At 41.1% G+C, this 16618-nt stretch overlaps 1 protein-coding gene across 1 annotated transcript in view; it reads left to right on the forward strand.

Moving 5' to 3' along the window:
• EEA1 (early endosome antigen 1) overlaps positions 1-16618 on the forward strand; it is a 160121-nt gene that overhangs the window by 129833 nt on the left and 13670 nt on the right. The window contains exons 21-22 of the mRNA XM_081083756.1: positions 3077-3271; positions 9482-9664. Of these exons, the coding sequence (XP_080939882.1) occupies positions 3077-3271; positions 9482-9664 (378 nt within the window). The remainder of the gene's footprint in view (positions 1-3076; positions 3272-9481; positions 9665-16618) is intronic.

Below are 16618 nucleotides of genomic sequence, written 5' to 3' on the forward strand. Positions count from 1 at the left end.
GAACACTGATTAGAATACAATAAATGCTCACTCTTAGCTTTATTTTTATTACTGGTTATCACAACATAATCATCATTATTGTTACATTATCTGACCCCTATTTTACACAAAGATATTCCCTTGCATTGGAAATAGCTGAAGCACCCATATGTAGTACTGAAACTTTAAAAAGTAACTTTGAATATGGTCAAATGCTCAAGTTAGGTTCCTAATGAAATCTACACTAATAAAAGAGAAACATGGTAATTGGCATACGCCCGCTACCCTTCCCATTGGCTAATCAGGGAGATATGCAAATTAACTGTCAGCCAAGATGGCTCCGGCAGCCAGGCAGCTTGAAACTAACATGAGGCTTGCTTGCCTCAGTGGCGGAGGAAACCAACCTTCCCCGCCTGCCTTGCAGGCCTCTGAGCCTGCAGTTTCAAACATTGTAACAAATATAGACGCTAAAAAAAACCCCAGAAACCAGCTTTCAGAGAGCTGGGATCTCAGAGCTGGAGTTGATACAGAGTTTCGAGAACCGAAACAAACCAGATACCTGCTTTCAGGAGCGGAGGCCTGCGAGCTGGAGCCTCAGAGCTAAAGCTGGCCCAGAATAAAAAAAGAAAAAAGAAAAAAAGGAGCAGTTGGGAGCTTCAGTCCCAGCCTGAAAACAGCCCTCAGCCCCTCACCCAGACTAGCCAGGCACCCCAGTGGGGACCCCCACCCTAAAGGGTGTGTGACCAGCTACAAACAGCCATCATTCCCCTCATCCAGGCTGGCCAGGCACCCCAGTGGGGACCCCCACCCTGATCCAGGACACCCTTCAGGGCAAACCAGCCGGCCCCCAACCATGCACCAGGCCTCTATCCTATATAGTAAAAGGGTAATATGCCTCCCAGCACTGGGATCAGCAGAGCTGAGAGGCCTCCTGGCACCAGGATCAGTGTGACAGGGGGCGGGGCTACAACCTCCCTATCTGCCCTGCTCTGTTCGTGACAGGTGAAGGCGCCCCAACCCCCTGATCGGCCCTGCTCTGTGTGTGACAGGGTGCGGCGTCCCAATCCCCCCCCACCCCCCCACGGGCCCTGCTCTGTGTGTGACAGGGTAGAGCCATAACCTCTCCATCAGCCCTGCCCTGAGTGTGACAGTGGCGGTGCCCCAACCCCCTGATCGGCCCTGCTCTGTGGGTAATAGAGGGCGGCGCCCCAACCCCCTGATCCGCCCTGCTCTGTGTGTGACAGGGGGCGGTGTGCCAACTCCCCTATCGGCCCTACTCTGTGAGTGACAGGGCGGAGCTCCTCAACCCCGATTGGCCCTGCTCGGTGCGTGACAGGGGGTGGCGCCACAACCTCCCCATCGACCCTGCCTTGAGTGTTACAGGGGGCGATGCCCCAACCCCCCAATTGGCCCTACCCTGAGCGTGACTGAGGGTGGCATCGCAACCTCCTGATACGCCCTGCTCTGTGCATGACAGGGGGTGGCGCCCCAACTCCCCAATCGGCCCTTCTCTTAGCCCAACCAGGGGCTGCACCTAGGGATTGGGCCTGCCCTGTGCCACCCGGGAGGAGGCCTAAGCCAGCAGGTCGTTATCTCCCAAGGGGTCCCAGACTGCGAGAGGGCACAGGCCGGGCTGAGGGACACCCCCCCCTCCCCCCTGAGTGCACAAATTTTTGTGCACTGGGCCTCTAGTATACATATAACATTAAAACATGACTTTGGCTGGAAGGGTAGGAGATAGTTCACTTTGGCCACAGAGGAACCTCAATGTAACTTCTATATACGGTATCTAATTTTGAACAGAAATATATGCTAGTAGATTGTAAAAAAAAGTAGTAGCAAAATATGTCTCATTTCTCTAAATGAGGAAACTATTGTGTGGTGTGGTTTAGTGTCATCAGACAGATGCTAAATGTATTTCCCAAAGTGATTTTAGTTTTTGTCATAGTTAATATGAAGTTATTCTTTCTGATTAACCCTGGGCAGCAGGCTCAGTTAGCATTTTGAGAATAAAATAACTCTTAATTTTGCAGACCTCCATTTGACATACTTCGGATTTCATGAACGAAATTTCTGGTCCATATGTCATAAGTGAAAATTAACACCCTATTAATTTTAAAATTCTTTTAACCAAAATTTGCTTATAATTAAATGAACAGGTTATCTTTTGTTATGAATTAACTGTTATTTTTAACAAATTTTTGTGAATGGGTCATATTTTGGAAAAATACACTGTAGTAATTTTACTGCCATAAATAAATATTACATATCTACAATTATAGTCATTACAATTATAGTCTACATATTTAAATCTAAGAGTCACCGTCCGTAAACACTGTTCGGCGAATGATTAGCACATGATCACATTGCATCGTGCATGGTAATTGGTTCTGTTGTCACTTGGTGTGAATTTTTGCAGCAGTTTTAATGTGTGCCAGCCAATGTTTCTAGGTGCGCTAAGCCACATCTCAGCCACTCGTGGTGACTAGTGAATGCACAAATTTATTAGACCTATTCAGTAATACGTATAGAAAACTTTGTGAAATTAAATTTCATACATACTTAATTTTAATTACACAAATGTGTCTACATAAGTAAAAACAGGTTAACTAATTTGTCAATTTTTTAACATACTCATTAGGAAAAACTACTTTATTATGTAATAGATTTTTCAGCTTTAATGGACACCCCTTTTCCCGAATGCCCGTTATATCAAGGTTTTTTTGTGTTCTAAAAAGACAATAGACATTCTAGCAATCTAAAGATTGATGCTGATGTTCTTATTTTTTATGACACAAGGGAATACTTGTCTAGTTCATTTACAAGCTCTATCCAAATACATAAATCATAAATTTAAAAGGAAGTTAGGATTAAACAAATATTAAAGATTAATCCAGTGTGTCATCTAATGGTGAATAGTGTCAATTATAAAAGCTCCATGAATACAAGGATTTTTGTTTTGTTTTTGGTTCACTATTGATTATCTGTGGCCAATAGGCTCAGTAGTTTCTACCTAGAATAGTGGTTGGCAAGTAGTAGTCAGTAAATGTGTGTTTGATGAATAAATGAATGCTAAATGGATTTTTTTTTCTTATAGACTTCTCATCAGTTGAAGTTGGAACTCAATTCAATGCAGGGACAAGTCATACAGGCCCAGGATAATTTAAAACAAAAGGAAAAAGAAGAACAGCAACTTCAGGGGAACATAAATGAGCTAAAGCAATTGACTGAAGAGAGGGAAAAGCAAATTGAAGCACTCCAAGGAGAAGTTAAAATTGCTGTCTCACAGAAGGTAATGATATGTTTGTTTACCTTTTCTGGGAAGAAAAACTATAATTAAGATAATATGATACCTAACACATGAATTGCAATGAAGAATATTTATATGCTCAAAATATTTCTAAGTTAAATGTGTAAAAGTACTTAATTATATGATTAAATATCTAAGTCTAGATTCTGATTTACTTATAACCATTGTCAGGTAATTCTTATTTAAAATTCTAGAATAAATCATTTTTCTGATATACATAAAAGGATCTTTTCGTAAAATAATATATAACACTTATTAAAGGGATGACTAATACAACATTTCTAGTGTATTTAAAAGTAAATTATTCTTATTAAGAGAAAATAATCAAGAATAAAAATCACAAAATTGGATATAAAAAAATCAGTAGTGTAGATGTTATGTAGTTATGATTATTTGATATTTTAAGTTATCATAATGGTTTCTATTTCCAAACCTACTTTAATTTGTTGTTGAGCATCTATTTTAATTCTTAAATATGTTTTAATACTGTCTAGATCAAGAGTTCATAAAAATGAACCATACTTGATATTTTAACAAAATGAATTTTCCCCTACTTTTGGTATATGCATATTAAGTGTCCCATGGAGAAGAGAGAATTAAAATCACTACTATGTAGAAAAAAGTAAAACGTCATATATTACGTGGTAACTGTCATATTACTAGAGGAAAAATATTAATTCTACAAATATATATTTTACATTGACCAGTTTTTATAATTATGATTATGCTATTTTATAAAAAGAATAACTTTTATTTATTTATCTTTAAATCTATTTTTATTGATTTCAGAGAGGGAGGGAGAGAAAAATCAATGATGAGAGAGAATCACTGATTGGCTGTCTCCTGACATCCCACAATGGGGATCGAGCCCACAACCTGGGCCATATGGCCTGACCAGGGAATTGAACCATGACCTCCTGGCTCATAGGTCGACACTCAACCACTGAGCCATACTGGCCAGGCTAAAAAGAATAATTTTTAATAATACAAACAAGAGTAGACAAATTTTTCTATCCGTTTTTGTGTGTTGTTATATATAATCATAGGTCAGGATAGAATTATCATAATACATATTTTGTTATATGCTTTGATATCTTCTTCTTTTTGGAAAATGTCACCATCCGTTTTATTTTATTATGCTTTGATATCTTGATGTCATTTTCCCCCAAAATCTATTAGTCTCATATCCGAGTATTCCCTAGATCTTTGTTTTTATAGCATCATAACGTAGTTAATTAAAAAAAACTCTTTCCAGTACACTTTCGTTTTCATTAAATTATTGGTTACAATAAAATTTCTTTCAAATTTGTGATTAATATTGCCTATATTTTGGATGGCTTTACTACATGACACCTTAGGATTATGAGATTTATAAGAAATGTTCTTATTAGTAGTTGCCTTAGTTCCAACTGCTATAACAAAAATACCATAGACTGGGTGGTCGAAAAATAAACATTTATTTCTCACAGTTCTGGAGGCTGGGGGGTCCAAGATAAAGGCATCTGACATATCCAGTATCTCGTGAGGGTCCATATCCTGTTTGTAACATCAGCTTTCTCACTGTAACCTCATATGGCAGAGAGAGAGAGAGATTATCACTCTTATATTTCATCTTTTAAGGGCACTAATTCCATTCATGAGGGCTCCACCCTCATGACCTAGTGACTTCCCAAAGGCACCACCTCCAGATACAATCACATTGGGGGTTATGACTTCTATATATGAATTTCAGGGGAGAAATGAACGTTCAGCCATAGTAGTAGTTTACTAATGTTAGTGTATGGGTGCTAGAATAAGGAATGCATTTTTTGTTGTTGTTGTTTTAAGTCCTCACCTGAGGATATTTTTCCATTGATTTTTAGAGAGAGTGAAGAGAGAGGGAAAGACAGAGAGAAGAAACATCAATGTGAAAGGAACACATCGATTGGTTGCCTCCTGTACGAGCCCTGACCGGGGCCCAGGTTGGGGAAGAGCTTGCAACCAAATTACATACTCTTGACTGGAATCGAACCCGGGACAATTCAGTCCACAGGCCAGTGCTCTATCCACTGAGCCAAACCAGTGAGGGCTAAAGAATACATTTTTTAACCTTGGGGAAGACAGCATTTTGGGGAGTATTAGGTGGATAACTAGTCTCTGTAGATTAGACTTGAAATTTAAAGTAACTGGACAATCATTGAAAGGCAAGAATAGTTAGGTTTTGTTGAGGAGCAGTGTAACATCATGGAAAAAAGATAAATTTTAGAGCCAATCAAATCTGAATTTAAATTTTATATAACATACATTAGGTTTATGCTCACAGGGAAGTGATTCATCTTTCTGAGTTAAATAAAATGGGGTCATAGAGTTGTTTGTATGCATTATCACTAGTTGTAATAATTGAGATAATGTATTTATTTAAAGCACCTATTACTGTCTTAGCAGAGTAGCGCAGCGGAAGCATGCTGGGCCCATAAAGCACCTATTACTGTGCCCAGTGTAGTATGTTGGATATTATATGAAAGTATAGCAAACTATGATCTAAGAGTATCAGTGTGCACGGTAGGCCATGCAGTGATGGTCTGTGACAAAGTTATCAGTGGTCCACATTGAAATAGGAAAACCAAGCATAATGTTTAAATGTATGTAGATGTATATTATATATGTGTACACTCATAGATATATAAAACATAGATATTTTCTATGTATATATTTGCATGTAATCATATTTTGATTTACATATATTTACATATAATTATTACATATATAAAATCATACATATGATGGTTTAGGAGCCATTGATCAAGAATCACAGGATGAATAGGATATGGTCCCCTACTCTTAAGTAACTTATAATTTAATGAGGGAGCAGGTATGTAAAGAAAAAACTGTAATAAATAAAGGAGAATGGAATAAGAACTTAAATAGAAATATAAGAAAAATTAGAATTTAGTGGAAATTGTGACTGCCTTTCTAATTATAATTTTACAAGGTTAAGAAAAGATGGAAGTCAGGCATTTCAGAGACAGAAAATAGTATTAGCAAAGTTTGAACATTTAGAACATTAGCTATTGGAGTGCATGGTAAGTAGAGAAGTGAGGGGAGTTGAGGCCACAAAATTAGATTAATCCAAATCACAGTAGATGTTGTATAGTTATTTCCACTTAAAAATTTTAATATTGGAGGGTTTTTTTTTTAAGAGGAAAAAAAATGTACGTTTGTAAAGGATAAATTGAAAAAGATTGGCTTTCCTATATTCTTCTTTGGGGCTTTAGTTTTACTGCTATTCAAGCAATTATCAAACTGTTGCCTTGATCTTTTTTTAAAAATATTTTTATTGATTTCAGAGAGGAAGGGAGAGGGAGAGGGAGAGCGAGATAAAAACATCAATGATGAGAGAGAATCATTGATTGACTGCCACCTGCACACCTCCTACTGGGGATGGAGCCCACAACCCGGGCATGTGCCCTTGACCGGAATTGAACCTGGGACCCTTTAGTCTGCAGGTTGACACTCTATCCACTGAGCCAAACCAGCTAGGGCTGTTTTTGTTTTTGTTTTTTTTTAATTTCACTTCCCCGCTACTAGATTTGAGTTCCTTAAAGTCAGAGAACTGTGTCTTTTCACAAATGAACTATCACTATTTTTTTTTTTTAAAGAAATGAGTGAATCAATCTGTCAGAATAAAGATAATGAAGGCTCAAATATAAGCCTGAAGGGCCATTATGGTCATTGTTGAGACTTCTCAGAGGGCTTAGACGAAAGCCATAAAGAACAGAGGACATGTGAAAAATGTTAAAGAAAAGAAGCAATGTTCTACAAAAGAAAATGTGTAAATACAGTATAGTCTTCAACAAGGAAAAAGACGTCCAGGAATTCTTCATCATGAAAAATCTAAAATATAGGAAATGAAAGGGAGGTGACATGGGATGTTACCAGACATTGTGTGGGGAAACCAACCCCATTTTTCTCTATAGGTAGTGAGCACCACCTCTGTCAGTCTGCCTCCTTGGTCTCTATCCATCCTCTCTTTTCATTTCCCACTGCCACAGTCTTAGTCTAGGTTGTCTTTTTCTCTTATCTGGACCAATAATCCCTTAGACATTTCAGGCTTTTCTACTTCAAATCTATTTGTCACTCATTTATTCAAGAAATATTGCTAGGCACCTATTTTATGCCACGGCACAATTCTGGATGTTAGAGATACAGCCATGAACAGACGAGGAACCTGTTCTCATAGAACTTACACTATCTTGGGGGAAGAAACTAAACAAGGTGATGTGAAAGGTAGTGATGGGATAGAGCTCTATTGAAGGTTGGGTGATCAAAGAAGCCTTTCTGAAGAGATTTGAGATAATATATGAAATATAAAGGTCAGGGGAGACAACTAGTACAAAGACTTCAAGGCTAGAACAAGCTTGGTATTTCTAAAAAAAGAAGACTAATATAGGTTAAGTATAGTGGGAGAGAAGAGTGATATGGGGTGAGCTCAAGAGAAGTAGACAGGGACCAAAGCATATACATGCAAACATGTTGACTATAAGATAGCAGAGAATGATATATTTTATTCTAAGGACAGTTAGACTCAGTTGGAGAATTTTGCGCAGAGAATAGTACAGCCTGACTAAAGGGAGATAAAAAAGCAAGCAAGGAAGGCATTGCAAAACTATTGCAATAGTTCAGAAAGTACATGATGATGGCATGAACTAAAGTGTTAGAAGTGGATGATTTGGGAATATGCTTTGGAAGTTGAGTCATCAGGATTTGCTGATAGATTAGAAGGTAAGAGATGATGAAAGAGGAATCAAGAATAACTCTAGGTTTGGGACTCATGCAAGTAGATGGATGACCATATTTACTGGGGGAAGTAGTAGCTTTTTGATGAGCAGGGTTGCTGTCATTAACAAAAAATTCTGCTTGAGATAGATTATCTGTCAGTCACTCATGTAAAGATGCCAGGGAAGTACTTGGATAATGAACCCAGGTTTTAGGCGGAGAGGTTAAAGCTAAAATAAATGATCTTTAAAAAATGTATTTTTTATTGATTTCAGAGAGGAAGGGAGGAGGAGAGATATAGAAATATCAATGATGAGAGAGAATCATTGATCAGCTGCCTCCTGCACACCCCACATTTGGAATTGAGCCCATAACTCGGGCATATGACCTGACTGGGAATCAAACCATGACCTTCTGGTTCATATGTCGATGCTCAACCACTGAGCCACACCAGTCGGGCAATATTGAAAGCCTTGAGTCTAGTTGAGATCTTATAGATAGAGACTATATAGAACAGAAGAGGGCCATGGACAGAAAGTTGGGCTCTATAATGTTGAGAAGTCAAACATAAGAAGAGGAGCTAATAAAAGATTTTAAGGAGGAATGACCAGTGAGGTAGGAGAACCTAAAACATAGGTGCCTGGAAACCAGGTTGAAGAATGTTTCTAGGAGGGGACACTATCAAGTATTTCAAGTACTGCAGGGAGGTCAAGTAAGATGTGGACAAAAACATAACTATCGGATTTTGGAACAAGATGGTTGCTGGTGACCTCATAGCAACTTATTTGAAGGGGTATAGTTAAAAGCCAAGTTCTTATTTTAATACTGTGCACACATGCATTTTAATTATGCCATAATTTGTGCATAGCTACTGAGTCTTAAAAACAAAAGACAACTTTAGAGTTTAGAGAAGTTGGACCTTGGAAGATTTTCTTTTCTGCCTTGATGATAATAAAGATGACTTGGAGAAATTTCCTAATTTATTTTTTAATTTCAAGGAGAAAAACCAATAACTTCAACACAGTAATGGCTTTTTAATTTGTTTCATGGAGAAATTTCCTTTAGTTTAACTTTGAGCTATATCATCTTCTACTAGTACATACAGCCTTTAGTTGCTACGTCTTCCACCAGAATGTGGTCGTTACCCTCAGTTTCCTGAGACCTTGATACTTAGGACTTCCCAATGACATGCTTTTTTCCTTTATTTAATTGGTTGTTAATTTTTTGGATTTGAAATTGGGACTTGTTGGATTTTGTAACTCTTTAACTTTGTAACTATAAGGTAAGTATGTTACTCTTTACTAAAGTAAAATAATTACAGGGCATGGATGCAGTTTAGTCTGTCCTTGGAATCTTCTTAATTGTGTGGATTTCATTTTATATTTGTACCTGATTTTTGGCATGCATACCGTTTTAAATAGCTATTGTATGTTTCAGACAGAGCTTGAGAATAAACTACAGCAGCAGCTAACCCAGGCATCGCGGGAACTTGCAACAGAGAAGGAGAAAATGTCAACGTTACAAAACACATATGAAAAAAGTCAGGAAAACCTAAAGCAGCTTCAGTCTGATTTCTATGGGAAGGAATCTGAACTTCTTGCAACAAGGCAAGACCTTAAGGTATAGTAAACTATATTTTTTCATAAAAATCAGTAAGTTGTTTATAGACATTCATTAAATGATTGATTTCAACCCAAATGGGCAAGGGAATGTTAATATTTGTGGAATTTTGCACTTGTTTTCTATTAAATTATTATTTTTGGAGAAGCATGCATTTTAAAAATGAAATTGTCTTATAACAAAATACATGTATAAGTATATGCATTTAAAAATAACACCAGTAATAGTAAAAAGTTGGGAATTTATTAATTGCTAATGTATTAGCTTATCTAGGGACTTTGCTATCTTTATGTAAAATAAAAACTTTAAAATGTCTTACAGTTAAAAAATCTAAGGAGTTTTAAATGTAAACTACTTGTGAAAATGAAAGCAGTTTATTGTTTCTTATCAGCTAATATGACTTTAGCTTTATATATTTGTTACCTCTTAAGACTACTGGAATGCCTGATGATTAAAATTAGGAGGTTATAGCTCAAAGTAAATTTAGCATTAATAATCTAAGCATGAGAGGCCCAGTTCACAAAATTCATGCACGGGGGGAGGGAGGGTCCCCCTCAGCCCAGCCTGCACCCTCTCCAATCTGGAACATCCCTCTCACAATCCAGGACCGCTGGCTCCTAACTGATCACCTGCCTGCCTGCCTGATTGCCCCTAACTGCCCCCCCTGCTGGCCTGGTTGCCCCCAACTGCTTCCTCTGCCGGCCTGGTCACCCCTCACTGCCCCCCCCTGCCAGCCTGGTTGCCACCAACTGCCCCTCCCCCCACCAGCCTGGTCACCCCTACTGCCCCCCTCTGCTGGCCTGGTTGCCCCACACAGCCTGCTGTTCGGTCGTTTGGTCATCCCTCACTGCCCCCGCTGCCCACCAGGTCACCCCACGTAGCCTGCAGTTCAGTTGTTTGGTTGTCCCTCACTGCCCCTGCCCCCCCGCCTTCCCCCTGTTGGCCTGGTCACCCCATGCAGCTTGCTGTCCAGTCATTAGTGTGAGGGTGTCCCGACCAATTTGCATATTACCCTTTTATTAGAATAGATATGGAATACTATTTGATTAGATAAAGTATCATGTTTATTAAAATGAAGGATATGGAAAAAGAGTAAATAATTTTTATGTAACATTAAGGTATCAGTTTTCTAAGGGAAATGGAACATTTATATTCTCTCATAGAAGAATAAGCTAATTCTGTCTTTCTGTTTTTTTCTTTTTTCTGAAATATAATATTTGTGTTTTGTGTTTGAATTTTTGTTTGTAATTTAAAGTGCATTAAAAATTCTGAAAATAATAGAGTATTTATATATGTAATGTATGTAAATATACTAGGTTTGTATTTTATTCATAGTCTGTTGCTATAGGGGAGGCTTTATGAAGGAGGTAGGACTGGACCAGGTCCTGAAGGATACATGGAATTTGAATACAGAGACTATCTTGAGAAAGATCATTTCACTCCGGGGCATGTTTGAGAAAAGGTGCTGCAGTGGGAATGAGCAAAGCCAGGAGACAATTAACATAATTGTCTTGCTAGAATGCTGGTTTGTGTTTAGAAGCTAAGGTTAAAAAGGTTGGAATCAAACTGTAAAGTATCTTAGATGCCTTGCAAGGATGATTGGACTTTCCATTTGGGGGGGAAAGAAGAGGAGTGAAATGAAGAAAATAGTTATTTAGGCAACTTGACCTGGAAGTGGTTTATAGATGGCTGGGATTGGACCTGGGGTAAACTAGTGTTAGAGAGATTAGTTAACAGGCTATCTTCCCTTCCTTCCACCACACATTCCAGTAATCAAGGTAGGAGTTGATTAGAACTAGGATTGAGGTTAAAGAGGATGAACAGAAAGGGTTTCTGAGATAGACAAGATGAAATAGAAGGGCTCAATACATACAGTCTCTAAGGAATCAGTGGTGACTAATGATTTGACACAAAAATAGGAAATTGAGGCCTAACCGGTTTGGCTCAGTGGATAGAGCATCGGCCTGCAGACTGAAGGGTCCCAGGTTTGATTCTGTTCAAGGGCATGTACCTTGGTTGTGGGCACATCCCCAGTAGGAGGCATGAAGGAGGCAGCTGATCGATGTTTCTCTCTCATCGATGTTTCTAACTCTCTATCCCTCTCTCTTCTTTTCTATAAAATCAATAAAATATATTTTTTTAAAACAGGAAATTGAGTAAAAGAATTTTGTAGTGTCAACAGTTAGATTATATATATTAGAGGCCCAGTGCATGAAATTCGTGCATGGGTAGGGCCCCTAGGCCTGGCTGATAATCGGGGCCAATCTGTGGGGCGACCAGCGGGGTGATCTGTGTCCCCGCTCTCACCTGCCTTGGCCTAGCACTGCCTGCTCAATGGCCCTGCCCCCGCCCCCACCGCCACAGCCGGTCAGGGCCTATGGGCTGGGGGTAGCTCCTGCATTGAGCGCCTGCCCCCTGGTAGTCAGTGCACATCATAGCTACTGGTCATTCTGCCGGTAGTTACGCCGTTTGGTCAATTTGCATATTAGGGTTTTATATAGATAGATTAGTTAAGTTCAAAGTTAGTAAGAGTTGTTATAAGAAAAAAAAAACCCACCTGAAACATATCCTCTCTACATAGCTTTAAATTATTATTATTATTATTATTATTATTTAAAATATAGTTTTATTGATTTCAGAGAGGAAGGGAGGGGGAGAGATAGAAACACCAGTGATGAGAGAGAATCATTGATTGACTGTTTCCTGCACTCCCCCACTGGCAACCTGAGCATGTGCCCTTGACCGGAATCAAACCTAGGACCCTTCAGCCCACAGGCCGACATTCTATACACTGAACCAAACTGGCTAGGGCTAAATTATTATTTTTTTAACTTTATTGATTGATTTTAGAGAGAAAGGAAGGGAGAAGGAGAGAGGAAGAGACAGATTTGTTGGTCTACCTATATATACATTTACTGGCTGCTTCTTGTATGTGTCCTGACTGGAGCACAATCTTGACTATTGGGATGATGCTCTAACCAACTGAGCAACCCGGCCAAGGCCTATTTATGTTTTCTTTATAACGCTATTGAAAATCAGGGAAGGCTTGTGGAAGAGTTTGGACTTTATTTTAAAGGTAGTAGGGAACCATTGAAAGGATTTGTTCAGATTTGTATTTAGGCCAATGACTGGCTATTGGATAAGGGATGTATTGATTATAGGGGAACATGGTGGAATGTTCAGTAGCATTCTCTAGTAGCAGTCTCTACTAGAGAAGAGACTTTGCAGTAGTCCAGTTGCAGATGATGGTGACTTGGGCTGGTAATAGTAAGGATGGAGAATGTGGATGAATTTAAAGGGTATTTAGTTGATAGAGGAGATGAAACTTGACTGCTCATAGAAGTCCTATAGGAATCACACCCTTTTAAAAATATATGAATGTATTTTACCCATGAACATAACATAGTAACAGGACTTAGATCTCTTAAATCAATATCCTTTCATTAAGCCAACAACTATTTTTATGATGCCTGAAAGCTACATCATGTACTAATATATATATATCTATACACACATACACACACATATATATTTAAATATATTTTTATTGATTTCAGATAGGAAGAGAGAGGGAGAGAGAGGTAGAAACATCAATGATAGAGAATCACTGATTGGCTGCCTCCTGCATGCCCCCTACTGGGGATTGAGCCTGCAACCCCTGGCATATGCCCTGACCAGAATCAAACTGTGACCTCCTTGCCCTAGCTGGTTTTGCTCAGTGGATAGAGCATTGGCCTACGAACTAAAGGGTCTCAGGTTCAATTCGGCCAAGGGCAAATGCCTGGATTGCGGATTCGATCCCCCTCGGTAGGGGACGTGCAGGAGGCAGCCAATCAATGATTCTCTCTCATCATTGATGTTTCTGTCTATCTGTCTCCCTTTCTCTCTGAAATCAATAAAAATATATATATTAAAAAAAACCAAAAAACACAAAACTGTGACCTTCTGGTTCATAGGTCGATTCTCAACCACTGACCCATGCCGGCTGGGCAGTACTAATATTTTTATACATAAAAGAGTCATTCAAATATAAATATGGGCAAAAAGTGAAAGGCAGAGGGCTAAGTCTGCTGTAGAGTTTTACAACTATTAAGAGACCATGGATAGATGCACTATTCTAGAACTTCCTTGTATAGATTAAGGCCTTCCTTGTGTAGACTGAGACCCGGCTTGGTTTGTGACAAGCCTAGTGTTGCACAATTACAGAACCATGATTAGATCTCAGTTATTCTGATTCATAGCCTTTTATTCTTTTATCATAATTTCACTAGAATTTTTTAAATAAAATAAGAGTAGTGATGAATTCTGTATTAATGCTTCCAAAATGACAATTATCGGAATTACTTAAGAAGTTAATTTTTTTTAAAAGAAGTAAATTCCTATGGAAATTCAAATGATATTATAGGCCAGAATAAGAGATAGTCATCAGCCATTATTTTTCTATTGCTTCAGTGGTTTTATATGATCTTGTGTGTAAGAAAGAAGAGGAGAGGCTCAGAACCTTGTAACATGACACCTGTCAAAGGGAAGGCTGCCATCTGTGGGCTGAGGGTGTACACCAACACACCAGTAGAATGGAAGATGGTGGGTTGGCCTAATCTGTGCTTTTAGCCCCATCTGCTGGACTATTTATGAAATACTTAAGTTTGTCTGGATTTCAAATTGGTTGTGCTGTGTGCTATTTGTTGTTGAGGAAAGGTTGAAGTGGAATTTAACTGTAAATCTCTCACCCTGATTGAAGTGAAATTCTAGGGTAAGTTCAGAATTAATATAAATCTTAGCCTAGTACTCTTCCTTGTCATTTCACCAGTCATCAAGAAAAAATAAAAAATTTTTAAAGAAAGAAAATTGTTGAATGGACAAAATAAAAATAGCTATTAAAGAACACTGCAGAAATTATTCATTAGCTATCCTATATAATAAAGAGATAATATGCTAATTAGACTGAACAGCAGAACGACTGTCCAGAGGGCCGAGGCAGCTGGGGCAGCTGCAAGGGCCAAGCCCCTTGCACAAATTTCGTGCATCAGGCCTCTAGTAGCACTATAATGTGTTTGGGGTCTTCATTCAAGGTCAAGGTTGGTAGTTGATGTGTTCAGGGATTTGCCTATTCCAGTGGAAGTGGATGGGTTAAAGAAAGCCCCAACTAAACCATTGAAGGTGAGAAGGGAGTTCCCTAAGGGAAGAGATTCTAGCAGGTGAAAATAACATGGTCTGCAATATGAACGAAAGGAATATTTAAAATATATGGTGACATGCCACTGAATGACATAGATGAATATTCAGAGGCAAGGTAGAGCAATATGTCTTGGCATCTTCAGAAAAAGTGTAGTCCAGATTTTGAACTTGACTTTAAAGATTTATTTGTGAGTTTAAAATTTTAGAGGCTTATATAAGTCACTAGAGGCCCGGTGCACAAAAATTTGTGCACTCGGGGGGTGGGGGAGAGGGAGTCTCTCAGCCTGGCCTGTGCACTCTCGAAGTCTGGGACCCCTCGGGAGATAACAACCTGCTGGCTTAGGCCCACTCCCGGGTGGCACAGGGCAGGCCCAATCCCTAGGTGCAGCCCCTGGTTGGGCTCAGAGCAGGGCCTTTTGGGGAGTTGGGGCGCCACCCCTTGTCATGCACAGAGCAGGGCGTATCGGAAGGTTGCGATGCCACCCTCAGTCACGCTCAGGGTAGGGCCAATTGGGGGGTTGGGACACCGCCCCCTGTCACACTCAAGGCAGGGTCGATAGGGAGGTTGCGGCACCACCCCGTCACGCACAGAGCAGGGCCGATCAGGGGGTTGGGGCGCTGCCCCCTATCACGCACAGAGCAGGGCTCATTAGGGGGGTTGGGGCTCCGTACCCTGTCACACACAGAGCAGGGCCAATCGGGGTTGGGGAGCTCCCCCCTGTCACGCACAGAGCAGGGCTGATCAGGGGGTTGAGGAGCTCCCCCCTGTCACTCACAGAGCAGGGCCGATAGGGGAGTTGGGGCACCGCATACTATCACACACAGAGCAGGGGGAGTCATGGGGTTGGGGCGCCGCCACTGTCATACTCAGGGCAGGGCCGATGGGGGTGGGGGAGTTGGGGCACCACACCCTGTCACACACAGAGCAGGGCCTATCAGGGGGTTGGGGCGCTGCACCCTGTCACACACAGAGCCGCAGGGTGATCAGGGGGTTGGGGAGCTCCCCCCTGCCATGCACAGAGCAGGGCCCATCATGGGGTTGGGGAGCTCCCCCGTGTCACGCACAAAGCAGGGCCCATCAGGGGGTTGAGGAGCTCCCCCCTGTCACTCACAGAGTAGGGCCGATAGGGGAGTTGGCACACCGCCCCCGTCACACACAGAGCAGGGCGGATCAGGGGGTTGGGGCACTGCCCTCTATCACCCACAGAGCAGGACCAATCAAGGGGTTGGGGAGCCACCACTGTCACACTCAGGGCAGGGCCGATGGGGAGGTTATGGCTCTATCCCATCACACACAGAGCAGGGCCAGTGGGGTGGGGGGGTTGGGGCGCCGCACCGTCACACACAGAGCCGCAGGGTGATCAGGGTGTTGGGGAGCTCCCCCCTATCAGGCACAGAGCAGGGCCGATCTGGGGGTTGTGGCGCCTTCCCCTGTCAGGAATAGAGCAGGGCCGATAGGGAGGTTGTGGCCCCACCCCCTGTCACACACAGAGCCGCAGGGCGATCAGGGGGTTTGGACGCTGCCCCTTGTCACGCTGATCCTGGTGCCGGGAGGTCTCTGCTCCGCTGATCCCGGTGCTGGGATATATAGAATAGAGGCCTGGTGCATGGGTGGGGGGCAGCTTGTTTTCCCTGAAGGGTGTCCTGGATCAGGGTGGGGGTCCCCACTGGGGTGCCTGGCCAGCCTGGGTGAGGGGATGATGGCTGTTTGCAGCTGGTCACACACCCTTCAGGGTGGGGGTCCCCACTGGGGTGCCTGGTCAGTCTGGGTGAGGG

Source organism: Myotis nattereri, assembly GCF_964212035.1.
Source record: "Myotis nattereri genome assembly, chromosome: 2".
NCBI classification, from domain to species: Eukaryota; Metazoa; Chordata; class Mammalia; order Chiroptera; family Vespertilionidae; genus Myotis; species Myotis nattereri.